General features: G+C 41.1%; 1 protein-coding gene across 3 annotated transcripts in view; it reads left to right on the forward strand.

Moving 5' to 3' along the window:
• Positions 1 to 18,445, forward strand: part of LOC135466505 (uncharacterized) — a 54,341-nt gene extending 35,896 nt beyond the window's left edge. For 2 of the 3 annotated variants that reach the window (XM_064744024.1, XM_064744026.1), the window contains 8 exons: positions 9,426 to 11,595; positions 12,873 to 12,979; positions 13,300 to 13,470; positions 14,696 to 14,857; positions 15,260 to 15,355; positions 15,646 to 15,834; positions 17,835 to 17,990; positions 18,303 to 18,445. In XM_064744024.1, the coding sequence (XP_064600094.1) occupies positions 9,426 to 11,595; positions 12,873 to 12,979; positions 13,300 to 13,470; positions 14,696 to 14,857; positions 15,260 to 15,355; positions 15,646 to 15,651 (2,712 nt within the window). In that variant the 3' untranslated portion in view covers positions 15,652 to 15,834; positions 17,835 to 17,990; positions 18,303 to 18,445. The remainder of the gene's footprint in view (positions 1 to 9,425; positions 11,596 to 12,872; positions 12,980 to 13,299; positions 13,471 to 14,695; positions 14,858 to 15,259; positions 15,356 to 15,645; positions 15,835 to 17,834; positions 17,991 to 18,302) is intronic. The other variant, XM_064744025.1, reaches the window with a different exon arrangement.
• The last annotated feature ends 2,690 nt before the right edge of the window (positions 18,446 to 21,135 follow it).

A 21,135-nucleotide genomic window follows, 5' to 3' on the forward strand; every position in this document is an offset into this window, starting at 1 on the left:
GAGCTGTTCAGCTCTCGAAGCCTATCTGCATGTACTTAGACGGTAATGTTTATCTGTACAGCTGACGGCAAGGTTGAGCTGTTCAGCTCTCGAAGCCTATCTGCATGTACTTAGACGGTAATGTTTATCTGTACAGCTGACGGCAAGGTTGAGCTGTTCAGCTCTCGAAGCCTATCTGCATGTACTTAGACGGTAATGTTTATCTGTACAGCTGACGGCAAGGTTGAGCTGTTCAGCTCTCGAAGCCTAACTGCATGTACTTAGACGGTAATATTCATCTGTACAGCTGACGGCAAGGTTGAGCTGTTCAGCTCTCGAAGCCTAACTGCATGTACTTAGACGGTAATATTCATCTGTACAGCTGACGGCAAGGTTGAGCTGTTCAGCTCTCGAAGCCTAACTGCATGTACTTAGACGGTAATATTCATCTGTACAGCTGACGGCAAGGTTGAGCTGTTCAGCTCTAGAAGCCTGACTGCATGTACTTAGACGGTAATATTCATCTGTACAGCTGACGGCAAGGTTGAGCTGTTCAGCTCTCGAAGCCTAACTGCATGTACTTAGACGGTAATATTCATCTGTACAGCTGACAGCAAGGTTGAGCTGTTCAGCTCTCGAAGCCTAACTGCATGTACTTAGACGGTAATATTCATCTGTACAGCTGACGGCAAGGTTGAGCTGTTCAGCTCTTGAAGCCTAACTGCATGTACTTAGACGGTAATATTCATCTGTACAGCTGACAGCAAGGTTGAGCTGTTCAGCTCTTGAAGCCTAACTGCATGTACTTAGACGGTAATATTCATCTGTACAGCTGACGGCAAGGTTGAGCTGTTCAGCTCTCGAAGCCTAACTGCATGTACTTAGAAGGTAATATTCATCTGTACAGCTGACGGCAAGGTTGAGCTGTTCAGCTCTCGAAGCCTAACTGCATGTACTTAGACGGTAATGTTTATCTGTACAGCTGACGGCAAGGTTGAGCTGTTCAGCTCTTGAAGCCTAACTGCATGTACTTAGACGGTAATATTCATCTGTACAGCTGACGGCAAGGTTGAGCTGTTCAGCTGTCGAAGCCTAACTTGTAATTCATGCACAATAATACAGGTAAAAAATATGGAGCAGAGTATCCAGTGATTTTTCTCATATTGCCTAAGAATATGCTGCACTGGAGACGCTATCTGCAATGGTTGACTTGATCTAGAGATCATTCGTCTGTGAGATTACCCAGAATGTGTTTACTGACAGAGTATCATGGAGACTTCATTGAAATGTGCAGGGTGGGTTCAGATGTTTGAACATACATTGTTTCTGGCTCACACTTTGGAAAATTTGTATAGCTTTGAACAAATTTGATAAACTTTCACCCTCCCCTGATGGCAGGGCAATAGTGATAAATCTGTACCTCATATTTGAAATTTACTGAAGAAAGCCATAAAAGAAATGTGTGCACCTTGTTTACCATAAAGAATTTTCGTATACATCTTTTACACTTATCTGTTGTTTGGTCCACTCACATTTGTAATATCCATATGGTAATCTATTTTTATTAAAGTGTATATTAATTTAAGCTGAGAGTAAGGTAGATTTGCATACAAATGACTCAGTAGCTGTGAGGGACATGCTTCGTTACACAGGGCTGAATATACATTGGGTTTTATTAGTGTAATATATAGCAATGTGTAAACTTCTGTATGTAGCCTTGAAGCCTTGCTTCACCTCCAAATTAGCATGTCAAGTATTTTTAACCTTGACATTTGATGCACAAAACCAGCTGTCACTGCTGTTAAGTTTAGTTTGGAGAAGCTGTTAAGGCTCCAGTTAACTTTTTTGTTTGCCTGTTGCGTTTATACTCATCACTTAGAACAGGGTTCGCACGGGTCTTTGAAAACCTTGAAAGTACTTGAATTTTATTTTGGTTATTCAAGGACTGCAAAGTGCTTGAATTTGACCATTTTTATGTGGAGGTCCTTGGAAGTACTTAATTGTGTTTGTGTCACGTGAAGAAAGTTATTTGGTGGTAAAAATCTGTGAATCAACTGGCAACGAGCATGCATCTAAAGCGGCCGCCAGTGGTATGTGCGCGGTCATAGTTTTGCGCCACTACAGACTTCCTTTTCTCCACAAGAGGGTGCTAAGATCGCCATTTTTTGGTTTGGTGTTAAGAACTTACGTTGTAGTCATTGAGAGTGATTTGGTGTGTGAAAAAAAGCATTAGAGATGCCAGACAACTGTCGTTTTAGCGATGAATGACTGCAGGTCCCAGATTTCAAGGACTGGCTTGTGCGCGACACCAGTGGTGTCAGTTGGGCATAGTGCCAATTATGTCTCCGATGTATAGATGTCTCCAGTATGAGCAAGTCCGGCCTAGACTACTCAGGACTGGCAGTGGTGATGTTTAAAACACGTGCATTGTGCGGAAATATTTTAAGCTGCGCTTTTTATTCTGACGGACTGGAAAATTGATAAGAATCAATGATGGGTTGTGTGATTACCAGTGATGTCTGCACCGACTGATGGTTATGGCACCAAGGCTGCGTACCGGTCCAATGCCACGCCATGGCTGTACCACGCTTACGAAATGTAAAGTTAAAAAAAAAGGATTCAAACTGTGCCTGTTGTTGCATTTTGTACGCAAAAGCAGAGATCGTGACTGTAGTTTGAGATACTTGAATTTGTATTTTAAGGAGATTATTTTTAGCTCATACACCCCAGGGATGTCCAAAAACTGTGAAAGCGGTATTGAGGTAAATGTTAGGTGAGGTATCTCAGAGTATTTGATGTATTGAACTCTGGGTTTGCCTGTGTGTATAGTACAATAACACAAGGGGCTGTCCCACTGTTGAGGTCTTACAGTGTAAATATAGTCAGTTGTAAAATTCATCACGTCTCCTTTGCGCATGTTAAGTCCTTTAAGTATTGAGTTGAAGTTTTTAATTCATGTATCTTCAACAAATATTCTTCAGTATAGCCTGAGTGTTGTATTAAGTGGTGGTTAGCGCGCCAGCATGGCGCAATGACCCAGGAGCTTCCCACCAATGCTGTCGCTGTGAGTTGTACGGCTCATGCCGGCTTCCTCTCTGGCTGTACATGGGAAGGTCTGCCAGCAACCTGTGGATGGGCATGGGTTTCTCCAACTCTGCTCCCTCCCACCATAATAGTGGCCGCCAGTATAAGTGAAATATTCTTTAGTACAACGTAAACACCAGTAAAATAAAAGAATAAATCTGTTAAGAGTTGGTTATTACTCAGATGTCTTATGTCATTCTTGCATTCTTGTGTCAAAATAGTTTTCAGAGAATCTTTATTTTAGAACAGCACCAAGTGCAGAGTTATTTGCACTGCTCTAAAACGTATTAGCTTTAACCAACAGACCGTTGTTTCAAAATAGCTTTAGCTGATTAAATGATCTGATGGCATTTGTGTGATTTTGTTCTTTGTGAGTTCACTAACAAATGCTGTTTAATTGGTAAAGCACAATGTTAAACCCTGTTATTTTGCTGCCATATAGACATTGCAGTGTCAATATTGACCTGTGGTCACTCGTCTCACTGCTTCACAGCTGATCGTGTTCAACAAACACTCACATTCATGACCAACGGCCTAGTTTGAATTTGAACAAGATCCACTTGCTCCTAAGGTCCCCTAATTTATCTAAATATCCATGTGGGAGATAAAAAAGCAAGGTGTCCTTTGTACAGGTGTGACAACAACAACATGTGATCCGTGTGAGGAAGGGTCTGAAACACCTGGCATGTACTCTGAAGGCGGTTGAGCAAAAAATGCTTTGAGGTCGATAAATTTAAACGATTGCGATGATGGGTTCTGTGGTACAGAGTTGTATATTGAACAGAGTTCCTCCCCAAACATATCTAGATGTGGAAATGACTGTGGGAAACACAATCCCATGATTAGGATGTGCTCATCTGATTTTATCCTAATCACTCTGAAGTAAATAATGGCATTTGATGCTTAGAATGGAGTACAAAGTAGCTGTAAAGTCTGAGTGGTACTGACAACAGTTATACTCATCATTCACAGTAAATACGTTGACCAGTCAGTCCAGAGGGAACTAATTTGAATTGCATTAGTCTATGTGATACTGTTTCAGTCTGTTATGTTTTACCAGGCACCTGAAAACACTAGCAATGAGAATTTGAAAGGTGAAATAGCTTCTGGAGGTGACAAACATTGCATGTGAAGAAGTGTTACACAACAGCTGAATGCCAGATGCATACCTTTTGGGTGACTTCTATTATCTGTGTAAATTACACTCAGTCATGGGATGTTGGTGATGACTCCGCAATGTCTTTCTGAAGAGAAGGAGACTTGTGCATACAATGAGGTGTACAATGGACACATTAAGCTATCTGGCTTTGGTACCTAGGATCTTAACTTAAAGATTTTGTGGGTACATTTTAATGCAGTCTTGTATATTATTTATTAGGTTGACGTTCTCAGTAGAACTGTAAACTTGGACGATCAGTAATCATTTTCACCCCAGGTTTGATGTTTACATAACGATGACTCACAAGACGTCTGGCACCCACATAACCACACCCTTGAGGACCCACATTGCCCTTATCTGCCCGAGGCGTTTCCTGTCAACACTGTGACCCTTCACCCTGCCTGCGTACCCCAGCCACACCTGACAGGCCATATCAACCTGACCTGAAGGGGTGGTGGAGCAACAAACTGGATGGTGGTGTTTATCTCAGGTCTAGGTGTTACCTGTTGTCCTCTTCGGCTGGATTAACCTTATTTTGCCCCTTTAATCCCTACTGAGTGATCTGTTGAATGAACAAATCCCTTCTTCATGCTCTACCTGATAGCATTTTTGAGAAGTCGATCATGTTGAAGTGTTATAGTGAGGATATATTCCACGGCTGATTGCTTGTTTCAGTTGGCAATCTGTGTATCTAATGTAATCAATGTGCAGGGTAGCTGATCCATGAACATACAGGTATACAGGTGTCCAGGAGAATTTCCAGCTGCAGTTTGTTAGGTATCACGAGAATAAATACATCCTCAGCAGTTATCCACTCCTCGTTATCAGGCTTGCTATTCTAAGCCAAACTATCGTGGGAAGTTGGTAACAGCTATGAACACAGAATTAAAAGGAAGGTAAATAGAGAGTTCAGTTAAGTTGAGGATTATTATGACAAATCCAGAGTTGCGAGTAACTGTACGTTCTTCATAAGTCAATTGGTTACACTTGTGTTAGCACAAGTTGTTCTGCCATTTCCTTGCCATCATTGAGTATCACCGAGGTTATTATGAATTGGTTCGTCTGGCCATAAGACAATGCGCTGACCTGGGGATTGCCCAGAAGGGTTAGTATATAGATTCAATTGTTAGAGGTCAGGCTCTAGAACATTCAAATTCAAAGCATTATGCTGGACTTTCAGTGGGACTTGTGGACTGAGTTCATCAACACTGCGCTCGTCAAAGAGGTAATGTGACAAAAAGAAAGAAATGAAAATCTATGAGATACGGAAAGAACAATATTTGCTGAAAGTAAGGGACACGAGTAACCAGGCACAGTTTATTTATGTTTCATTCGGCGGGTCACCGTTTGTTTTCCGTGTCTTAGAACAGGTAGTACGGAGCTCTGAAAATGTTGTCAGTGTCAGTTTTTCTCTTGTGTATTTCTGGTGCATTAATCCAAAACCTGGCACCTCAGTTATCAACCTTCTTCACCATGATATGGCTGTTATACTCATGATGTAAAGTACACTGATTTCACCTTCTCTGTCTTCAATGTGTCACCAGTGTCTGTGCTCCAGATTTCACTTTTTGTAGTCACAAGTGCCTGTGCTCCAGATTTCACCTTTTGTAGTCACAAGTGTTTGTGCTCCAGATTTCACCTTTTGTAGTCACCAGTTTCTGTGCTGCAGTTTTCACCTTCTACGGTATTTACCACTCAGTCCAGTGTATAGGTTTTGCAGTTGAGAGAGAAGTAGATTTTATCATGTATAAATTATTCATGAAATTTATATAACGAGAATTTCATGTCCAGAAAAGTAATTAATATTCGGAATTGACAGCTATTGCCCTGCAGCCTTATGACATCAGTGGAAAGGTGGGGGCCGAATTTACTTCTAACCAGTCTCTATTGGTTGAGCTTTACTGATCTAGCATTTATTTATTTAGACACAATATTTGGTCTCATTGTCAGATTTTTGAATACAAAGAACACACTAGTTAATCAGTCAAGCAATCAACCAGTGTTTTGGGCCTTTGCTATGTGCTGTTTTGATTGTTAGCAATTATTCAGTCATACAGGCATATTTGAGGACCAGAGAAAGCATATGGTTGGTTCTAATGGAAGGGTGTTAAGAGCCAGGTTAAATGTCCTGATAGACATTAAGCTGCTCCAAGAGAATTAAAGGCTTCCACCTCAGGATTTACTATAGGCAAGTCACAGTATATTTGCGAGTAATTTTGTATAAATTTGAATCTTACCGTACATGTGTACAGTGTATGTGCTGTATCATGCACATGTAGATAAGGGCTTGTCCCTATCCTATAAATGCTACACCTATCAAATCCTATAACTAAAAGTGCTACACTGATAAGATCTTAGAGGCTATTTTAATCTGTCTACATTTGGAGATTAAGATTCAGTCGATCTACATGTTGAAAGGTGACACTGATCATTTTTCGCGTTTGGCTGACATGTAAAAGTTCATAAAAAAAGTTGGGTAGAAAATATTGTTTATTTCCTAACAAAGAACTCAAAACAGTTGACTATGTAAGAAGGACTTTTGTAAGCCATAGAATCTATATTACTACATGTTGAACCATTGTGGAGATTGTGGTGTTCATGTAAGGACACAGGAGCCTTGATCTTCCTCTCTGACAGATTCTGTGATAAGGGTGAGACGTTTTGCATGGTGTGAACAGCCTATTGGTTTTACAGTAGTTTGACATGGTGCATCATGCACATGCCAGTTGCGCACATGTTGGGGAGGCGGCGGGCCAGGTGCCTGCTGGTGACCAGGGACTGACTTGTCATAGACAGAGAACACCCCTTTGTCTTGCCATTGATTTCTTTTGTCCCTGTTGCTTCTGGTTCCACTCCTCCCCCAGTCTGGCAGCACAAACAGAACCAGTGGATACAGAGCCTGGAGAATTGTGCCCCTAATTCTTCTCCCCTCCTAATGGCTGTGCTTGTGTGAGGATCACACCCATGTCGTTTGTGCTGTAATGGATTATCAGGATGACCTAAAAACTGCAACACTTATAGATGTTCTAAGCCTTGCAAGTTTTCTTCTGTCAATGTTCCTCTGTTGTCCAAATGTTGGGTCACATTGTCCATGTAAATAACAGGGTGAGTATTGTTATTTTAAAGACACCCTTTGTTTAAAAAAAGTGCAAAAGTGACAAGACTTTTAATAGGTTTGCCAATTGGACTGTCTAGTGAGAATGGTGGGTGTAATCTGTCTTGGTCGATCTGCTTGACCAGCAGTGTGGTCACCAGTAATTATCAGCTGGTCCAGACAGATGGTCAACATTAACTCTTCAGCCCTGTTAACCTTGATGTATTCAGACATGCAGGAAATTGTGAGATCAGTTTTCTCCCAAACAATACTAGCCATTGAATGGTTTAATTTCCCTAAATATTTGCATCAAAGATTTCTATATTTAATACTTACCTTTTCTGAATATTTGATGTCATGTTGGATAAAGTGTGTCCAACTCTTCTCTGTTAAACCAGTGATGATGCAAAATGCACCAGTCATTGATATATTTACAATCGCTGTAAGCGTCGTACAGTGATACCCCTGCTTGTGACCCTCAACTATTTAAAAACTGGAATGGCTGAGTTAGAAAATAGGAGAGCATTTGATAGCCAGTCCATATTTCCAGAAACTGTTACAACATGGACAGTTGTCATGTAGGGCATATCTCAGGGCAGTCCATACAGTTTTAGGATATTGATCTCCGCAGGATATTGTAAAGTCAATTGAAGCCATCCTAATCAAACACAGGTCTTTTCCTCAAGGCTGTGCTGGCCTGGTGGATTTGTGTACCCTGCATGAGATGTAAATAGAGACTGGCAGAGGACACTTGTGCCCAAGCTAATCGCAAAGTGCGCTGATCAATTCAGACAGTTATAATTGCTGCTAAAAGCAGTCATCTTGATGAACGTACCCCTCTGCCGACATTTGAGGATTGTTTCACATGGCAGAACTTGGTTTCACACTGTTTCTGTGTAGATACTGCATTCTGTCATGCACACACATGATAATAATGTCATACATATTCATTATATAGATGAAGTCACATTATTATTTATACATTGATCTTCATTCATTTACATTATACATTTTCTAAAAGATCAGAAAAGTAATTCGTCACTACAAATTTTAGAGTAGACACTAATGCTCTTGCAGTGAATTATCGTTTTATTCATGTTTTGATGCAGTTACAACATATATTTAACATTTACCTGCTTTGCAAATGTGGAAATTCCAAGTTTTTGTTCATTTGGCAAATTATTATTTGCATAAATCATGCAATATGTCCTGTAGAAATGAGCGTTCAAATTGCTGTCTGGCTGAGACACATATGAATGTCCAGATAGTTTTTTAATCGCTGGGATTAATCGTTGTTCATGAGGTAGCCTGAAATAACAGATCGGTAAACTTGAGTTCATACAGCCAAAGGTGTAATTGTGCTATAATTCACATTAAGAAAGCACTTCCCTTTTAAGATTTCGCATTTAAGCAAAGAAAAATGCGTGGATGGAAATATTAGGTTGTCAATAATGGCTTTTCTGGGTATTTAAAAACATGTTGGCATGTGATGAAAAGATGATGTTGGTCACTTAAATGAATTATAATATTTTTTGAATTTTTGGCTCCCTGAAAGGGGATATAGCACAATGAGTGGTAACATGTACCGGGATACTGGATAAATGTCTCAATTATTTAACTCTTACAGAAGTATTTACTAACATTTCAATGTAGTTACATGTACTTGAAATGAAGAAACAAATTGTATTGAAAGAATTTTTATGCACATGTTTTGTATTTTAATAGTAAACAGCATTTTAGCGCATGCAACTTCATCCCATTTCCATGATTCCAATATGCTGTTGATAATGCTGTGCTTTATAGTCTTACATGAAGTTCACTACAGACACTTTTGTGTCATCTGGTATATCTGGTGTCATCTGGTATATCTGGTGTCATCTGGTATATCTGGTGGCATCTGGTATATCTGGTGTCATCTGGTATATCTGGTGGCATCTGGTACATCTCATGTGGAACAGTTTGCCAGTACAACATGCAAATGGTCACCTTTTTAATACAACTCTTAAGTGAATAAGTCTTGAGCACAGAGTTTGACACCGATCGAGCAAACAAAGAATGCAAAATATTTGTCCTGTGGAGAACTGATATACATATATTTTCTGTCTGTAGGAATTTGGGAAGAAGCCTTTGCACAACTCGGATCCATCTCTGTGGCTTAACTTTGAGAACTCCACTTCTTTCACGGAAGGTTTCAGCAGCGGTGATGAGGTAGAGCTGCCCAAAAATGACGAGGATGAGCGTGTGACTGGAGAGAGTGATCCTAGTGACACCTGTGTGGGAGTCTGCGAATCGTCTGATGAACCCAACTCTTCCGACGTCATCCCGTTTTATGATGAAGAATACGAGAAGATCTGCGATGTAGAGCAGCCGACAGACGAGGACAGAGAGGTGCAGCTGCTGTCTGAGGAAATGCACGAGAGAAACCATAGCTCTAAGCTAACTGCTCTAAACAAGTCTGACGCAAATCTCATCGAGTTTAAATCTGAAATGATGGACATCTTGGATGAGAGATGTTCAACCCACTTCATCAACAAGCCAAAGAAGAGAAAATCTGAAAGTCGTGACATTGGTTACTCCAGCGAGGGCTACTCCAATGATGAACAACTGGATCCATATGATCTGCGTAAAATCTGCTGGCAACGTGCGCCATCTTGGAATGGTTTGGAGCTACATGGCAAACAGGTTGTAGGTGACCACAAACCAGGAGAGTTGGTCTCCATGGATACTGTTGTCATCCGTAGGAGACCGGCCTCACTCCCGCTGGACTCCAGCCTACATGCCTTGACCTCTGACCTTTCATCTGCCAATAAAGAATCGCCATGGAGACATTCTATCACAAGTGCCTACGATACAAGTTCTAACTGTGGGAGCGACCCTGAAGCTCTGATCATCAGTGAGGATGTTGTCACCTCAGATGCAAAAAGTTCAAACTGTGAGGCCATTCTCAACTCTCCAACTGCGGATTATTACAAAATGATTACCGTTGATACAGATTTCTCTACAGACAGGAATGATACCGACGAGCAGTTGTCAAGCACAGACCATGGCAACAGTCCAAAACAGCATCCAGAAAATCCATCCACAGTTGTCAAGATTCCAGAAGCGGTGCTTACTGATTCTGCATACCAGGAATATTCTTCTCTGAACAACTTTATTAACAATACTTACTTAGGCAGCATTTCTGAAATCGTCCAATCATCAAATTCTGTCCATCCTGGAAGGGGCCAAAAGGTATCATCGGAGTATGGGGCAGAAGACGTTGAAGCAGGAATGGTTGTGAGTGGCTTTGTGCCAGATACTGAAACACCAACCTGTCACTTCATACAGGAAGACCATCCAGGAGAAAATGAGTTTTTAGGGCTCGGTGTGTCAGACTGGAAGACTGGATCACACGGTAGGGCACGGAAACCATGGAGTACCACAAAGTTGAATGTTGGAGCAGCTAACTCTGTCCCTGACACGGACACCTCGTCTCCACGTTCTGGCACGGACTCTTTGGTGGAGAGCAGTTGTGAGGCTAGTGGAGAAGAGACCAGCGATGACGAGGATTCTGATGAATTTTCCACAGCCAGTGATGATGACCACAGATGTTCTAGTGCCTTCGCCAGCTTTGGTACACTTGTGGGTTCAGATAGAAACCTCACTGACAGACCTGATCCCATTTCCTATAGTGCTAATCATAGCGGGATCCCGCGTAGTGCCAGTGCTTACAGTAACTATGATAAGATGTCTTCACGAACACGAGTGAAAAGTCGCAGGTCCAGGCGAGAGAGACCCTGGAGCATTGTTGCGTTGTCAGATTTGAAGAAGCAAATGAACTCACAGGAAAAGCCAATGTTTAAATCAGAAAGTGCCATTGATTCCATGTCTACCCAACATAGTGAGATATACACATCAACACCCAAGGCAAATCAAAGTGAAAGCTCTTCTCCAGACCAAATATCAAAACCATTTGCTACTTTCCCTCGTGATAAGTCACGGCTACACAGACCACGTTACATGAGAAGGACAAAATCCATGGAAGACCCTGAAAATAAAGCCAAATGTTCTGGCAGTATGTCAAAGCGAAAGTTGTCTTACGAGAAAAGTGCTAACCCAGAGAGCATTGACTCTGACATGTCCATCAGTGATCAGTGCCAGATTTCCATCCTCATATCCTCACCAGAAATGAACCGTAGTTATGCCTCAGAAGACTTGGTGAGCTCCATGTCGCTGATCAGAGACTTAGAACACACCATGATCTACTCCACGACCAGCAGTGGGTCAGACACAGACTTGGGTGAGTCCTCATGCACTAACACTACACACCTTAGAACACACCATGATCTACGCCACGACCAGCAGTGGGTCAGACACAGACTTGGGTGAGTCCTCATACGCTAAGACTACACACCTTAGAACACACCATGATCTATGCCACGACCAGCAGTGGGTCATACACAGACTTGGGTGAGTCCTCATACACTAAGACTACACACCTTAGAACACACCATGATCTACTCCACGACCAGCAGTGGGTCAGACACAGACTTGGGTGAGTCCTCATACACTAAGACTACACACCTTAGAACACACCATGATCTACTCCACGACCAGCAGTGGGTCAGACACAGACTTGGGTGAGTCCTCATACACTAAGACTACACACCTTAGAACACACCTTAGAACACACCTTAAATCACACCATGATCTACTCCACGACCAGCAGTGGGTCAGACACAGACTTGGGTGAGTCCTCATACACTAAGACTACACACCTTAGAACACACCATGATCTACTCCACGACCAGCAGTGGGTCAGACACAGACTTGGGTGAGTCCTCATACACTAAGACTACACACCTTAGAACACACCATGATCTACTCCACAACCAGCAGTGGGTCAGATACAGGCTTGGGTGAGTCCTCATACACTAACTTTACACACCTCGTTATATATACTTTTATACTGATAGTTTGTGCTCAGATTAAGCCTAAGGCAAAAAGACCAACATAATAAAGTGAATTAAAAATGTGTTTATTTTGACATTGAAAATGTGTGATTTAGTATTCGTTATTCTGGAGTTGATATCCTTGTTACAAAATCTCATATTAAGCCTAATACTAGATATGTTTTAACCATGTTTCGATTTTAGCCCAAATTACAGGATCCAAAAGGGTGCTCAGATTAAGAATCTGTATTTAACCTTGCTTAGTGGCTAACATAATCCTCACTGATGGGATGAGTGGTAGATAAGTGATCCCAGAATAAACACAAACCATACTCATTCACTACTCTTACTCTGAGATCCATCTTCCTCTAAGTGGGCCTGTGTGTACATTTGTGTTCCACAGCAGCCAATCAGCTCACAATATGTCGTCATTGTGACCCCAAAGTTTTTGGCACAGTTGAGTAAAATTTGGCTACCATTGCAAAATGATTATCATCACTTCAAATCATTACCCTTATATTTGTAAGTTACATGTCATATCAGGGGATATTTATATTCTAAAAATAGCTTTAATCTTCACCATAGTGCGATATGTGTGTAATGTATTTGGTGCCTTATCTTTCAGCAGCCTACGTGACTCCCAAACAGTCTATGTCAGAGTCAGGATCTGAGAGTGATGAGCAAGTGAACAGTACAGGTTCTTTCTCGGAGACAGCCTGGGATAATTACCAGGTATGGTGCAGACATTACTGTATTAAAGTTTAACGAAATGTTTTCTTCTAAACTGCATCTCTCTTTATCAGCCATTGCTGATATTCTGTTATAATGAAAACTTGTATCACCTGAGTGGGCGTTCTAAAACTTTAATGCTGAGGTTATAATGGTTATAGTCAGCATGTAGCCTATGATTTACCAAAACGTAACTCACCAAAGTGTTTGATGGGCTGTCTACCTTGGGTTTCTTCACACATATATACATACATCACATCATTGTCTTCAAAAAAAAAAAAAAAAAAAAGCGTAATTCATGAAGGAATGTTATGTTTATCCAGGATCCCCTTTACCCTACGGCAAGTGAGGCCCCCACTGAGGAACCTCTCCACTGGGAACCTCAGGATGAACTGGAGTTTGAGGAGGAAGAGTTCCGTATGGAGGATGGAATCAAACTTAGTGCTGAGGTGATAGCTGAACGCTCTGACAAGCTGCGCTCCAAGGAGAGGAAGGTGAGTCTGTGTGACATTAGAGAAGATCTGACATTCTTCTTCGCAAGCTTCCATTAATCTGTATATATGGTTCTCTGCATTTCTCAACGGCAAGATTTTCACACATGTATTATGTATTACATTTTAAAGGCTGTGTTGGCTGAAACCATGGTGAAAAGAGGACTGTTTAAATGGTGCACAGGAGAAGAAAATTCTGTTACTGTTTAAAAAAAAAGGGGGGGGTGTTCAGTTAATATTGTTTTAGTATGCAAAGATAGTTATTGCTCCTGATGGTGTATTACCTCCTGAGGAGAGCAAGTCGTGCATGTGTGAGTGATTATCTCCCTTTGTAATGGTTGCACAAGATGTACTTGTGGTTATCCTACTTCAATAATTATAAGCTGCATGTATTTGCAGCTCCTTCCTCCATTCTGTCTGTAGGATTTGTCACGCTAGTTGCTTAGCGTAGTCAGCTGGCTCAGTAAACAGTTAGTGTTAATCCCAGAAGTTTTCCCCCCACCCCTGCCATTGTTACTAGGGACAGTGTTAATATAGTGAGGGTGTGACTGGTTCAGACAGGTCTGTCTAAGCTGGACTGCAGTGTAGAAGTGTTATACATACAACCAGGGGAAGCTCAACTGTAGGTTGTCAAAAGACTGGGGGAGTACTATCGGGCTGCTGGAAGGTATGGCTAGCAAGTTAATATGGCATGGACATTACTTTCTACAGTATGGTAGAGAGTATGGTTTTCAAGAAACTAGGGGAATACCATTGGGCTGGTAGAAGGTATGGTTATCAAGAGACTATCAAGTTTGACTTGGTCGTCTGAGCTGATATTTAAGTTTGAATATGGAATAATTTGTTTAATTAGTCTGAATATTCAGTAATTGCCTTTGAAATTTAGGACATGTATATGGTCAGTGTCATATATTCTGTACTGGATTTCGGTGTTCTACCCTGGAAAGTATTAGGATATCTAACTCCACCAAATCTTTGGTTGGCTTACACTGGATGGGTGGTCATGGTCTATACATTCTCTGTTCTAGGCAGAAAACATGTATATCCAACTTGATCAAGTTCAGAAATCTGCTTTGTGCAGCTAACTTAGTTTTATTGTTGGAGCCTGAAATGTCACTGTTGTATGTGGTTGTAATCTCAGTCGCCTAACGTTTTGCATCTCTAATGTGTATCCATATTAATGGCTAAATTGGTTGCTTGCTGATTCGTGGTGTGTTGTTGTTGTCAGAGCTCTGCGTACCTGCAGGAGGAGGACAGTGACTCTGATCTGGAGGACCTCCATCATGTCATCCAGCAGTCTGTAGAACAACTCCATGTTACCGACAGCTCTCTCAAGAAACGGCGATCTGACCCCATGGGAACAGGCATCAGTCTGGACCCATCCAAATATGTAAGCTTTTGTGCCGGCAAGCTTTTTCACCGTTCCTTTCTTCGTCATATGACTGAAAAATTGTTAAGTATGACGTTAAACCCCAAGCACTCACTCACCGCTCACTTACACTTGTGATGTTTTGAACTACCCTCCCATCACAAATTTGTGACAGTTCCTTGTCATAACTAAATTTTTACTCCTTCCATCAAACAGATGAAATTGTTCACCTGTGGAAATGGTTAAAATCCTCAAATAATTGTGTGCTGTTTTTTCCAGGCCAGGCCAGGATCAAATTAATAACTTATGATTATGGTTTATCATCACATATGCAGTATTACAGCCCCATCATTGCAAACACAGAAAATGTTTGATGACAAGCACCTAAAGGGGAGATAACTTCATGTGACATTTACGTTATAGGCTGAACATGTGCTGACCTGTGAAACAAACCTGAAGTGTTTGGAAGAGGTTTTGGATCTGCCGTTATTTCTGGTCACGAGGCCCATCAGATTGAAGGTGAGCTGTTTATGACAACCAGATGTACGAGAGGTTGTGTAATGCAGGATGATGTCCGGAATCAACTTACTATAAATGTATTGTGTATGAACAGCTGCCTTACATGGGTTATGTTGATACAGACATTTGATACTTCTACAACAGATAGTTTGGATAACTGTCCAGTTTCTAACCAAGCATTCAGAAAGTGCCCAGGTTTTCAAAGGAAATACTACTCAATGCTGTTTAATACTGTATGTGCACTGTGAAGACAGTCTGACTTTAATGAGTTGTGAATCTATTGTTTCAGTTGTTGATGCAGCAGTGGACACAATTATATGGCTTTGCCAATAATCGCTTCCAGGCAGTCACAGCAGCTCTGTAAGACCTATGGTGACCTGACAAAGGTCAAGGCTACCGTGTCAGAGGTTGTGAAGGACATGATCACAGGGTCATTTGATGAGGTCATTCAGTTGGAAGCAGCCTCCAAACAGCTACAGGTAATTTACTTCCACGAGTATTGACATATTCATTTCCTTGTAAATTTGTACATGTAAGTGGTAATGACCATGTCGGCGTATTTTTTATGGATCTGTTTCATGAGAATTGCCAGAGGCCCATTATAGAGGCATGAAAAAATAGGAAGAAATTGCCGGTAGTAGTTTCACCCAGGTGTGACGTGTCAGTGTGCTTAACGAAATAGACCGTGCGTTATGGTCATATATTAGCTTCCTTTTGGGATGTTTTCTTTATTGTTTTGTTGGGATTTATACGTTATGATTACACATTGAATAAAAATTTTAATTATGTTTGGAGTTGTGCTTTCATTTATTATTCGCATTGACACGTCGTACTTGGGTGAAACTACTTCGGCATTTTCTTCACATTTTCGTGTAATAAAAGGTTATAAAATGCACTTGTGCTATTTTCATGATCATAACAGTAGATGTCACATACCTGTCGGTACCTTGATTGCCTGTGATAGCATATGTAGCAAACAGATTTATGCCATCTAAGATAGCCTACGTTCATGTATTTAACAGCTTCTAATAATATTTAGGCCTACCTTACGACAATCGAGCGCTTTGTTAGTCACTAAAATGGTGAAAATAAAGAATGAGACCGTGAAAAAGATGTAGCAAAGGCTAAAAAAAAAAATGGAGATTTGGGCTACTGTACAGCTATATAAGTACTATATTAGTTATATATGTACTACATTAGTTATATAAGTTCTCCTACTGTAGTGCATTAAATCACCCTGATGTCGCTCCCAATGTATGGTTTTAATTTGTACTACATTTGTACTTAGCGTAACAAGTGTATCATGTTTTGGCCCCAAAACAGCAGTTGTTAGTCTACACACCAGTCACATTAGACAAGTTACCATAGAATGAAATTATACTGCAACCCCTGCTATCAAAACAAAATGGAAAGCTAAAGTTGTCAGGGAGTGAGTTATTGGAATAAACCCAGTAGGCCTACAGGTTGAGTTGTAATAAATAAATGTAGGCCTATGAGCATCATTCAGATTCATTGCGCGTGGGGAAGAGTTCTATATGTAACAACAAGAATCTCTGTACCTGTAGGCTTATACATGCATGCACATGTGTGTCTTTTGATTTTCTCGCCCCCTTCACTCAGCCAACTTCACACTTCAGGTGTATTGCTGGGGACCCAAAATAGTCAAGTTTTGAGTATGTTCCAAAAATGTGTACTGCGATAGGCTCCCTCTCCTGGAAAAGTAGGGAGTACCGCACTACCTCTGAAAATTATCTGTAACCCGACTTGACCCCTTGGGTTACTGCCCAGTAGTTGATCTTCCTAATTGCGTGAATGCCAACAAACTTATGATACAAAGTTTTTGATGGTGAATTGAAGAAGTTATCTGTTAAATTGTGGAAAGAGCTATCTATCACTTGCTATGTGATGAACATTTGGATATAATCCTGAAAAGATTGAAAAAAAAAGTTGACAGATTGTACATGTATTTTATGTGTCCTTGCCGTATTTGTACTGTTGAGATACAACCATACAGTGTAAGGACCAAAACATGTATTGTATTATGATATGTTGCCTTAATCTGTTGCCACATACGGCAAATCATGAAGACCAATCAAAAAGAAATGGTAGCGACTTACTTGCAAGAAAAAAATCTACAGTCTGACAGTATATCATAATATGACGTTCTGGTGCATTGCATTCTCTTTAAAGTCATGTCATGAGGTAGGGCTGGGTCCCCTTTTACAGACAGAATGACTGATAGGCCCTTTGTGGGTGGGGAAGACCAATGAATTGTACTAGAAGACTATTGGTCATTAAATTACAAAAAAAAACATACAAGAGCAATAGACCCATTTCACAGCCCTTGGGATCTAGTTTTTCAAAGGGTTCTTGAGTGTGGTTTTTGATCAAGATTAAAATGCCGGTAAGTAAGTAAATAGAAAAAGATGAGTTGTGGGACATTTTTAAATTTTTGTGTCACAACTTTTACTCTTTTCAGTTAAAGATAGAAGGGTTGTGTAGAGAGTTGGATCACATGGGTACTGTGAAAGACTCTGTAGCTCTGTTCAGTCAGCAACACCCAGCCGTGCCTATGGACCAGGTTAAGGCCAAATCTACTCACAGTAGCAACCTCCTGGAAAAAAACGGCAAAGAGGTATAGACCCTGTTGTGTACATCATTCCCACTGGTCTTAGAAATCTGTGAAAGTCCATCAATAAGTGTTTATCTTGGGTTATGTCCTGGAAAAGTACTTGATTTTTTTATTGTTCAGTGTCATATTGCTTTATTTGTTTGTATTGGTCAGTAAATAAGCTACAGGAATAGTATCAACTCATCTCCACTTGAACTGAATGTTAAGTGATAATTATGGAAAACAGGTCCTTGAAAAACATTTCAAAAACCTAACCTTAACAAGCAAGAGGGAATGCCTCTATGTCTTCATCAACATAATTTTTGCCCATTGCAGATGTCAGGGTCGTTTAAAGGAGCTGGAAGGTTTACTGCTCAAGTGGCGAGACTTCCAGGAGACTAGTAAGGAACTGTCCATTACTCTGAGTAAGGAACGGAAACAGCTGCAGCTGATAGAGTTCCAGCAATCTCTGCATCTGGAGCTGTCAGCCATGGACCTGCAGGATACCCAGCAACACATCAGGGTAAGCTTACTGGGTTAAATCCCCTTCCTTATACTCTTTAAGTTACTTAATTATTTGGTTATTTATTTGAAGGGTGTTTTTTCCACCGTACTCAAGAATATTTCACTTATACGACGGCAACCAGCATTGTGGTGGGAGGAAAATGAGCAGAGCTCACAGGAAACCCATAACCATCAGCAGGTTACTGACGGACCTTCCCACGTACGGCCGGAGAGGAGGCCAGCATGAGCTGGACTTGAACTCACAGCGACCGCATGGGCGAGAGGCTTCAGGGTCATTACGCTGCACTAGCACACTAACCAATTGAGCCACAGAGGTCCCTTGTACTCGGGGTCAGTAAAAAGTTCAGTATGTGTAGATAACATTTATTTATCCATCCTATTCTAATGTCATTGTTTTCATTGTTGGCTCTATTTCTTGTGGTTTTATTCTCATATCAACTTGCTTTTCAAACTCTTCATTCAGAATAAGGCAAATGCATTTAGGCCTTTCAAACAAATTGGGTATGCACCATGCATGATCGAGTAGCTCATTCTCTAACAGCAGCACACAAGACCTTCCCAATATCTCCACCTTCCCTCAGACTTTGACCACTTTTATTAACCTTGCCTCATATGTAACTAAAATAGTTAAGTGATATAATTTAAAACTTTACCAAAGAAAATGTACTGTATTATGTTGGACAGGACATTGCTTGCCAACTGGAGACTTACGAGGTCAAACTGCAACACTTGAGACAGTTAAAAGTTGAGCTGGAGGACATCAGCTCTGACCAGGCGCAGAGGAAGATGGCTGCCGGCCTTGCGTCCCTGGGTAGTGAGCTGTTTGCCCTGAGGCACTGGTGTGACGAGAGCCAGGCCCGGCTGCTGGAGGAAGAAGGGGGAGACAAGGCTCCGTCAGCTGGGGCCACACCAAGGTCAGTCTGCAGCAATCTTCTCTCATTACCCTGTTGCATGGCACCAAAAAACCGAGGCAAGAAAGAAGAGATAAAGTAAAAAAAAATAGTTCCATTATATTGAAGTCCTTCACTGGCTATGTTACCGTGGCATTGTTTCAGACATTATGTTTAGTGTTCAAGTGCAGTACCTGGCGTTCGATGTTGGCAGTTTTTACTGTACTCAAACCTGTCAACCATCAATTAGAATTACCATATAGTGAATGTTTTTGTTTGTTTTTTTAATAGACCAGATCAGGGGAGATCACTCAGTCCCATGTTGTCCAAAATCCTCAAAGGGGCAGCACCAGCTGTGGCCTTGGTTGCGCTGATGTACCTGGCCATGCCAGATGCCTGGGAAGCATTTGATGTGCTTGGTTTGACGGTGTCACCAGAGCTGAAGTACATCCGTGGTCCGCCTCCCTCCTGAGCGATGGCCATGCAGATTGCGTCGAATCTTCTACAGCCTCGTTTTGTGACGAGACATAGCCCTGCTGACCATTGACCTGTACATAGCTGCTGATGGTGTTGAGACATACAGGGGGTAACAGAATGCACCTTATGTCTTTGGGAGTGCACATACCATGATAAAACCCCTGGAAAATACCACCCTTCCAGGAAAATACTCCCAGCTAAACATTGTACAGCCTTGGGGTGGGGAAATCAAGGGTAAAATCTTGGGTGGTGAATGTAAATGGATCTTTGGTAGGTGTTGTGTACGGGGGTGGGGACATTAGCGACATCCAATGGGCCTTGGGATGAGGTGGCAAAGAGGGATGGGTTTCCACAAAGAGCAGGGTTGTACTCAAATCTGCTGCCAGCAGTTAGTTGTTGTGGGGAAGCTAAAGCATGGAAAGCACCCACAAGATGTTCGAGTTGGAATGCAAAAAGGTTGTTGAATGGTGCATGCTGGAAAATACATTTATTAACGCATAATATGTTGTTTAACTTATATAATAAAGATAGTTAGGGTATATGCTGTCTAAGGTATGGTTTGGTGGAGAATGCCATATATTAAGACAGTAGTCATAAGGAAAGACTAATGACAAAATTTTCTCCATGGAAAATCAGGACTCTATTGGAGTATGTTTTCATTCACTGAATGGTCAGTAGCAATCTTGGTGGATGAATATAACGTTGTGAATTCTTTTTAGTGATGGGAATATGAACATGTTTGAGTAATTATGTTTTTAAACCTGTTTGCCACAGGTCGCACATTTAAAGCTTTGGTGCATTACCTGTCAAACTTTAATTGCGTAAAGGATTGGCTAAAATATATTGTTCACTTTGACCATTCCCTACCTCCAGAAAGGTTCACACAAGGTTCTATGATGTACAGCTTGTAACTGATGTCAACAGCTTGTGACTGAAGATAGCAGCAGCTTGTAACTAATGTTAACAGGTTGTGACTGATGTCTGACTATTCAATGTAATGAAAACTATCTGTCCCTAAGATTTCCCACGCGTTGGAGAAACAAAGTCTTTAGGCAGCACTTATCAAATCAAAGCCCACAATGTGCCATTAATTCAAATCTATGAGTTGTGAATATATAAATATGTTAAGCATGTTTTATGCATGTGTATATTGGAATAGTAAACAAGAATTACTATGGTGATGGAGTCATTTAACATATTTATATTTACTTATGTGGTGCGGAGGCATTCACCAGTTCTAACAGTAAGTATAAATTTTTGATATATTTCATGCATGG

This window comes from Liolophura sinensis, chromosome 6 (assembly GCF_032854445.1).
Source record: "Liolophura sinensis isolate JHLJ2023 chromosome 6, CUHK_Ljap_v2, whole genome shotgun sequence".
In the NCBI taxonomy this organism is placed as follows: domain Eukaryota; kingdom Metazoa; phylum Mollusca; class Polyplacophora; order Chitonida; family Chitonidae; genus Liolophura; species Liolophura sinensis.